Below are 8,949 nucleotides of genomic sequence, written 5' to 3' on the forward strand. Positions count from 1 at the left end.
CGCCCCGCGCCGGCGCCCACAGCCCGCGCGCCCCGAGGACTCGCTGCCGCTGCGCGACAAGCCCGAGCCCTAGCCCTGGCCGCCTCCACCCCGCCCCGCGCCGGCGCCCACACTCCCGCGAGACCCGCCCTGCTCGCTACACCAACCCTAAACAAAACTTTCTTCAGTTTTTTGTTGCAATATGTTGAATAACCACCTGCGCGGAAAAACATTTACTAAAATAGTATTGATCGTGGAAATGACGGCGGTGTGACAGGCGCACAGGGGCACAGGGGCACAGGGGCACAGGGGGACTGTGGCACAGGCGCACAGGCGCACAGGGGCACAGGCGCACAGGGGGACTGTGGCACAGGCGCACAGGGGCACAGGCGCACAGGGGGACTGTGGCACAGGCGCACAGGGGCACAGGGGCACAGCCGCACCTAGCGGTTCTACTTGTACAAATTAATTTGCGCAGTGGCGAGGTAGAGATTGCCGCGTGCCGTGCGGTGTCGTGCGGTGTCGTGCGGTGTCGCGCGGAAATGCGAACTTCGCCAAATGAGCACGATTTACATGTTCCAAGTTAGACAAAAACATACATAATTATATTTTGTGCAACTTACAACAAGAATTATAAACATTGCATTTCTACTACATTTTTGCATTTCTTTATGTTTAGTTATTAAGGGAAGAAAAGCCCCTCTGAAGTGACGCAAGACGCCGCGACACAATGTTAATCTTGTATGTAAAATTCTCGTGTCACAATGTTAGTTACCATGCACCTCGGTAACGGCTTCACCGATATTCAGTAACTCTGACAATCTTCTTTAATACCGTGTTCTTTAAGAGCTGTGACTACTGGTGACATTTCCAATTGTATATTGTAGTAAAAGTGTTTCTCATACAGCGAATTTTGTAAATTCTTAGAGAAATAAAGATCCTAAACCAAAATCCCGGGCGTTGGGAGTGTCGCCCGACAGCTTGATAATCTATAAGAAACTTTTTATCTATAAAGAGTATTCTATTTTATTTACTAAATAAAAACATGATATTTTAACATGGAGCTAGAAAATACGTAGTTTAAGACAATATTACATTAAATCTTTTGGAGCGAATGGCGCGCTTTCGTTACCAAGTGTCAGATCGATTAGTGAGGGGCGTAAGCTATTTTATTAGAGCTAGTGTTGCGCCGATACACCGGCACAGCGGCAGAGTCTTCCTAACAGATAAAAGGCTATATTACTCCCGCAGTCATCCGTCATTAAAACTGCAGTTAAAATCGATCCAGGCGGTTCGAAGATTACCCGAAACGAATGCGAACTTTCGGACACCCAGACAAAAATGTTATTTTTTTTTGTAATGAGTAACTAAAGATATTTAAGATAACGGACATTACGAACTAAATCTTTTCTCAAACTGAAACGGATAGATGCCTCGCAGTGACTTAGCTGAAGACTCTGCGTTTCAAGCGCAGACATTTGCCACTGAATGGCGTGTTACAGGACATTTTCTAATATGGTAATAAGCGACCTCTGTTGTATGTACATACGAGTGCAAGCTACGTACATAGGAGTGCTTGTTGATGTCTACATTGTTATATACCACGAGCTTTTGAGTGTGACCTAACAGATGCACTACTGGTCAGAGTAAAACGCTGAAACTGATATAAAATGCTCGTGAAGTCTTTCTTTTGTATAACTACATATGATGATGTAATATATTTAAATCTCTTTGAAAGTAACGCAAATATAATGTGTGCACTATACTGTATGACAGTTTGTTTTCAATGTAATACACACTCCAACTTTATTTATCTCTGTCTGTCCTCTGGTGATATGAGGTGAAATTTAAAATAACAACTGCCCTTTAACCCAAAATCACGAATATTTTTTAGTACAATGTATTATTTAACTTTTCACAGTAAGTATGTTCATACTCGTACTACAGGTATATTCTGATTTAATTATATGATTTTTTTTTAACAATGGTAGACCCCGCAACAACATATGTTGCGAGACCGGGCCCCGGCACCACCACCACCACCACCACACAGGAGACATTCCATCTTTGGTTTAACATAAGTCCTCTTTCTCTTCTTTACAACCACATTATCTGTCGCCCGCGACTCAAACAAAACGTTATTACAGCCTACTAGCGGACCCGACACACGTTGTCCTCGTCCTCTCTACACGTCTTTAATTCGAATATTATTTAAAATGTGACACTGCGATGGTAGCGCCGTCGGTCGGATCCAATGTAAAACATTACAAAATCAACAACTAATAATAAATTAATTAAAAAAACATCGGACATCCAGCGGACAAAATTGTGAATCTAAACCATTCCCAGATCCCCTTGAACACACACAAAAAATTTCATCAAAATCGGTCCAGTCGTTTGAGAGAAGTTCAGTGACATACACACTCACAGAAGAATTATATTAAAGATATGTTCTTTCAGACTATGTTCGCCAAATTCCGGTGGAAATTTGGCGATATCTAATTTTAGGGGGAGGAGCTCCTCGTGATATTCCGAGATTGTTTACGGAACCATGCCCTCTTTCGAGCCCAACTTTATAAATGGATGATCCCTAAATATGTGAATTCTGAAAAACATCAAACTCTTTCAGGATAAGTGGAACCAAAAGAGAAGGAAACAGTTATGAGTTTAATAATTACGATTTACTAGGAAATAAAACTAAAACATAATTTTTTACAAGTAGTGGATAATTTGAACTTAGGAAAATATTTGCCGCGAGCTCGTACGGATGCGCAGTCGGTCGGCTGGGAGCGCCGTGGGCGCGCGGTCGCAGTGGGCGCGGTGGGCGCGGCGGGGGCGGTGGGCGCGGTGGGCCCGGCGGTCGCGGTGGGCGCGGCGTTATAACCGCTTGAGGATGCGACGGGTGTCACGTGCGCCGGCCGCTCGCCGCTCGCGCTTCGGTCGCGGCGCCCCCTCGCCGCTCTCAGCGCTCTCTCCGCCCGCTTCCCCGCCCTCCTCCACATTCTCCTCTACGTCACGGTATTCCTGCAATCGCCAATTGTAATTCATTGAATATAGGATTATAAGCCAATGTTACAGATGTGCTGCCTATCTTTAATTGACAGAGCCGTGGATTCAAAAAGACGTTATTTTTTCTCACAAGAAAAGGGTAGGTTGGGGAAGAACCAAAATTAGGGAATTAGTCTTCCGGCACGCACACTCGTCGGGCGTGTACAATGGTATCAGTTAAACGTGGGATGGTGATATCGGGTGTCGGGTGTCGGGTGTAGGGTGCTGGGTGGCGAGTGTGTACCTGCTTGTGGGCGTGCGCCGAGTGCGCGTGGTCGGGGCGCGCGTGGATGTCGGTGTAGAGCTTGGCACGCGCGAAGTAGTCGTCGTAGCGGTCTCGTAGCAGCGCCGCCGCCTCTGCGTTGAGCGCCGAGTCCGCGTTGGGCGCGATGAGCAAGCAGCGCACGGCCAGCAGCGCGTGCCCCAGCCCGAGCTCCGGCCGCCAGTCGCGCTTCAGCGTGTTGACGCACACCTCGCCCGCCGCCGACACGTTCGGGTGAAAGATCTTGGTGAGGAAGTAGGCGCGTGGTGGCGAGGCGGGGAACTCCCGGCCCAGCGCCAGCCGCACGCGGAACACTCCGCCCGCGTAAGGGGTGTCCGCTTCGCATCAAAACAGACACTTTTACTTGAAATATATATATCCAGGCCTAGACTCTATTTGAATGTAAATTACTTCTTGAGATGCTTCAGATTATTGTCCATTTTTATACCACAAAAATTTTAAGAGCCGTTTCACAGAATGTTGAAGTTAAGGAAAATAGAATAAAATACTCCAACAAATGTGTTTGTAACCGAAAAAGACAACAGTCTTAACTTTCCTGAACCTTTTTCATATTAAGATGTTCAAATCTGAAAAATGGTTTAATTTTTTTTCTTTTACATGTTTAATCTAATTAAAAGATACATAAAAAATAGACTAGATAATTGTTTTAAATATTTTCCTTTTTTTTCTCTTTTTAATTATAATATAATAAAATTTTACATTAATCAAATCCAATAACATGGTCAAAAATAATAATTTAACAATGAAATATTTATATGTAAACTTTGTCCCATATCTATTCTAACATTTTCATATGTTATTTTATAAATACAATAGAGATACAAAATATAAATTGAGAACACCGATGGGATTATCAACACCTACATGGGTGTACACATACGCAACACTTTTGGAACTACAGATTTATATTCATCCTTTGAGATAGAGAACCTACATGATTGTCAATGACCAATCTATAACTGATAGGCCTAACTATTGTATATATAATGACACAAGTATGACTTAAAGGTGTATTTGTTAAAAATTACATTATATAAATTCCTCAAATACTATAAGTTACCTTAAAAACAGAGTGGTCACTAGAATAAAGGAGGATCTTTTATTCTAATTCACCTACTTTACCCCTTTAAACAACTTATGTTTGAGTGTGAAAGTTCACTGGTTGAAACTATTTGAAAGCATGTTGTTACAAACTCTTAATCCGTAACATGAGACTTATGCTCACTCTCTTTAAATACTAATCATTAGCTTCGCCTTCTTCATCATATTAGACAATAGTAGGCAGATAATTTAAACATATATTCCTTCTTAAAATAGGAAATTGTTAGGACAGGATAGGATCACATTTAACTCAGCATTTTCCTTGCTTCCTCAGTCATAGTTTAATAATTTATTTTAGCTTTTTTTTTAGAGGTATGAAAGGCAATGATAAATAACTGGGCATGGGCAAAGGTTACCTGGACCATCTATGAGAGCCACGACGTCAGTGAGGTCGTTGTCCCGCAGCAGCAGCTTCACACCGGCGGGCGGGTCCGCCGCCAGCCGGCGCACCTCGCGTACCACGCCGCGCAGTACCTGCGGGCACACGTTCTCCACGTTCGACATCTCTCAGCGCCCGTGCAGCGTCCCGCCGCCCTCCACCATCACACGTACCCACGCAACGCAATACCACACTCTCTACTTCTTTTGACTTCTATAACGTTCAAACACTACAAATAGGCACATGAAATAACTCCACTAAACCAGAGAAAGGTTTCCTTTTGTAACATAGGCTTGACCCTCCTTCCCTCTTCAAAACTCTCTAAATGATGCTCTTAAAAATTCAAGTTGCAAAATACACTAATAATATAAATACAAACTTCGTTTAGTTTTAGATTGTTATTTGTTTAGAATATAGAGCAATAGAAGCACTACAGTTTGTATGTAGACCCAAAGAGTATGTAACTACTTCGTACACCGACAAGCAAGACTATCTTTAAAAGTCAAACTAAGTTAAGATAGCTCATTAGCGCCCCTCTGTCAATCTATTCCATTTATTCGCAAAATTAATTGTATTCTGAAAATTGTTTTAAATTGAAATCCATTTTTGGATAAAGGATAAATTTGGAAAATATGATTGTAAAAGGAATTAAATACAATGAAAATAATGTTTTAATTCTTCTTAATGGGAAAAATAATTATATTAAACCTCCTTAAACAGAAATTTCGTGTTTATATTTATTGAGTGTAAAAGTACCTTTTTGTTATTTGCAAAAAAAAGCATATTTTTTTTTTTTACATCTTTAGTGAGAAGTTTTATGTACTATTTATGCAATGTTTATTGACATCAAGCACTTCCTTTGTACAAGCAACCAAAGCAGCACGTAAAATTATTGTGTAAAAATATTATGCAGTTTGCATGTTACTTGTAGTTGTAGCCCTAGGCATAATATGTCATACTAGCTGTCACCCGCGACTCCGTCGGAAACAAAAACAAGGAAACACGCGGAAATAAAAAAAATCATAAATGGTAGCTTATGTTTTTCCAAACTATGGTCTACGTCTATGCCAAATATCAACGAGACCCATGCAGCCGTTCTAAAGATACCTTCTAACAAACATCCATCTTTCTATCCTTCCAAACATTCTCATTTATAATATTAATAACATCTATTTACATAGTCCAAAGATAGATTAGCTGCTGCTGCATGAATGGCTCGCTCGAAGAAGACAGGTGTGAAGTGGATTAGAAGTAATACAACAATTGGATCTCTTCCTCTTCCTATGCATACCATACTCTTTTAAATGTTCTTCTCTTTCCCATATTTTCGTTTTAAGGTAGACAGTGCATTGCGAACTCATTGTATATGTATATGGGCTTTAAGTATATTCTCAATAGTTTATTCTTTGGTTAGGATTAAAAATGCAAGGTGTGAGGGATCTTTGCAATAAAACTATTATTTCCTTACATTTCCAGGTTCTTTATTCATGTTCTGACACATGTTCTTATTTTTCTTAAACTCTAAAACAAACGTCACTTCTCTTTTGACACATTTGTACAAAATAGCTTTTAATCTACAACACAAGGTGTTGTTCATCTGGGTTAACATCAGGTGACATTAGTAGTGATTTGCCAACCTTTTCTTACAAGCTTATAGATATCATGTTTGCGGAATGGAAAAAAAATGCATTGATTTTTTTTTTGTTGGCAAATATATATAGGATGGATAAGCATGAGGATATAGCTGTACAAGATTTCTACAGCGCTTTACCACACCCTTCCCCTTATGATAGATCTTATGATTGTATTAATAAATGTGAGACAATTTGAAAATTATAGATCATACATTAACATTTATTTAACTTTGAGGTGGTGAAATGGAGCGTATGAGACGTGCTTTTCTTACATCCATTGTATCATCTTTAACTGTAGGCCTTTCTACATCTTCAAACATATTTACTAAATCCCCTGCTAAATACTTCTCCTCCATGAAGGTACATACATTATTCTCAAATGCTGATTGTTCATTATTTTCAATATTTCCTTTATTGGTCTCTTTGTCTCTATTTCCCCCATTTGATTCCCCACCAGATAGATGCCGCTTTCGGCGACGAACACGTCGACGAGTGCGACGAGGCTTGTCACCATCTACTGCACTGTACATCGCTTTGCCTGAATCAAATTCTGCACTAGCAGTATCTTCACAACATGTTTCTAAGAGCGCTAGAGCTTGCTGCTTCATACATAACAATTCTGTATTACCTTCCGCTTTGAGTCTGACAAGTTGTTTCTCAACTGATTCAGCTGCATAGTTTGATGTCACAATATTATCAATTAAGTTGTGAGTATTTGCTGCCTCATTTGATTGCAAGTTAATGCTTGATGAACCTCCATTTGCAGTATTTAAAAATTCTTTGGACAATGGAATAACCCTGAAACACATAATAGTATATGTCAATATTAATTGGAATACTAACAATAAATCTATGTAATGTGCTTTAAACCACCTATCCTGTATTCCGATCCTAATGAAAAAGTAATGTAGTTAGTAAAAACAGTAATTAAAATACATGTCACTCACTCAACAGGGTCATTAGGGTGAAGAATAGACAGCGGTTCCTCTGAAGGTAAAAAGTATCCATTACTGCAAAGACAAAATAGTCCATTTAAACCAAATAGACTCCTGAGATGTTGTTGCAGCCAGCGCACCGGCCGGTGCTGAATCACGTTAACGTATGCTCGGGAACGTTCGTCTGAGAAGAAGCGCTCAAGACAAACGCGTACACGAAATCCTTCTTTAAATTCGTGATGTGACTTTGTACATGTGCTTTGTACATCGGACTCCTTTACACTGTTTAAATGAATAGTTGGCATCTTCTCGAACTCTTTGAAGTCCCTGACAGTTTAAGTAATTACTTATGTTAGTGCAAAAGTTAATGTAACAATTTTAAATGATTATAACTTACGCACAAAATAGAACTATAACATCAAAAAGTAAATAAATTATTTTGTTATGGGCACTATCGAATTATTATAAACACAATATTACAATGCACTACGAAGTTTTATTGACAGATTGAGATTGACAATCATCCAAAGAGTATAATAAGTATACTATAGAAAGAGGGGCAACTCGCACGAAGTCGTGGATCCACCAGGCACACGAAACTCTTATAATCTATGGTACAAATTGAACCCTTAACGGAGATCCTCCATCTTGAAAATTGTGTCTATCCCACTCATAAGTTTCTCTATAATTTTTGGGCTGTTTTTTTTTTTTTTTTTTAAAAAAAAACCACAGTGCATATGAATAAATTGTGATTTAAAAATTTATAATTTCTTTATATTTAAAGTTTAGATAATAAATAAACAACAATTTAATTAAGTTAATTGAAGTATGTACTTTAAAATTTACAATTTATTTGTATTCATCATGAAAACGATGTCCTCCGCCGTCCGCCATTAAACTTTCATTCTCTCATATAACAAACGAAATATTTTTTTTTTTTTTTTATGATATTATTATATTTAAAATCTAACCTTATTTGGTAAGAACATTGTAGTTTCAGTGTGAATTGTGGGATTAAGTGTATTATAATTTTGAGAGTTAGAAAGCTGATGTTTTCTTCTGAGAAGATTTCCAATGTGGTATTTAAATTGTGGTTTTTTTTTTTTTTTTTTGGAGGAGTCGTAACTTCAGTTCAGTCTAAGCGACTACTCGACGGACGACGACCGGGCGGCGTCCCCTGCGGCGGCAAAGTGGCGCCAGCAAGAGAAGAGGGCGGCGGCCAAAGCTCGGGCCAAGAGCAAAGAAGAAGACCTGGAGAAGGAAACTGGAGTCGCTCGCTTCCGGCGTGAGACGCGGGCTGCCCTGTTCCCTAGACCGACCGGAGGAGCTGGACAGAAAGACGCCGCTCAGATCCAGGAACAGGTGCGGGAGGACTTGGAGTTAATAACCAAGGTGGCGACCAAGTCCTCCAGCCTGAAGGGCACCTTTGTGCGGGCCTTAAAGGACGCCGCGGCATCCATCAAGGATGCCGTGGATGTCCTAGGGGCTCGCACACAAACGGAGGAGACGCGACAGCTGCAGGCTGACAACGCCCGCCTGCGCGCCGAGATGGACACTCTCCGCAAGGAGCTGGCGGACATCAGGGAGGAC

The 8,949-nt window shown here is 40.6% G+C and overlaps 2 protein-coding genes across 7 annotated transcripts in view; one reads left to right on the forward strand and one right to left on the reverse strand.

The window, feature by feature from the left end:
- LOC106126998 (lens fiber major intrinsic protein) overlaps nt 1-566 on the forward strand; it is a 3,352-nt gene extending 2,786 nt beyond the window's left edge. Inside the window, exon 5 of the mRNA XM_013324913.1 lies at nt 458-566. Within this exon, the coding sequence (XP_013180367.1) occupies nt 458-566 (109 nt within the window). The remainder of the gene's footprint in view (nt 1-457) is intronic.
- A 2,244-nt stretch (nt 567-2,810) lies between these two features.
- Nucleotides 2,811-7,914, reverse strand: LOC106127171 (ubiquitin-conjugating enzyme E2 S). 6 transcript variants are annotated; one of them, XM_013325210.1, is made up of 6 exons: nt 7,757-7,914; nt 7,372-7,434; nt 5,968-7,222; nt 4,768-4,885; nt 3,272-3,627; nt 2,811-3,003 (listed from the first exon to the last, which is right to left on the reverse strand). In XM_013325210.1, exons 3-6 carry the CDS (start codon nt 6,082-6,084, stop codon nt 2,857-2,859), a joined length of 738 nt encoding a protein of 245 aa, XP_013180664.1. In that variant the 5' UTR covers nt 6,085-7,222; nt 7,372-7,434; nt 7,757-7,914; the 3' UTR covers nt 2,811-2,856. The 6 variants fall into 6 exon arrangements, with proteins under 6 accessions (XP_013180664.1, XP_013180663.1, XP_013180665.1 ...); XM_013325209.1 differs by having other exon boundaries at nt 7,372-7,913; XM_013325211.1 differs by lacking the exons at nt 5,968-7,222; nt 7,372-7,434; nt 7,757-7,914 and having other exon boundaries at nt 4,768-5,348.
- Nucleotides 7,915-8,949: the final 1,035 nt, after the last annotated feature.

The sequence above is a fragment of the Papilio xuthus genome, unplaced genomic scaffold (assembly GCF_000836235.2).
Source record: "Papilio xuthus unplaced genomic scaffold, Pxut_1.1 DF824888.1, whole genome shotgun sequence".
NCBI classification, from domain to species: Eukaryota; Metazoa; Arthropoda; class Insecta; order Lepidoptera; family Papilionidae; genus Papilio; species Papilio xuthus.

Excerpts from the sequence above, each read along its gene's own strand:
- LOC106127171 (XM_013325208.1), bottom strand. The coding sequence starts at position 7,664 with ATGCCAACTATTCATTTAAACAGTGTAAAGGAGTCCGATGTACAAAGC. Across the intron at positions 7,223-7,371 it reads CACCCTAATGACCCTGTTGA|GGTTATTCCATTGTCCAAAG; the intron begins GTGAGTGACATG and ends TATGTGTTTCAG.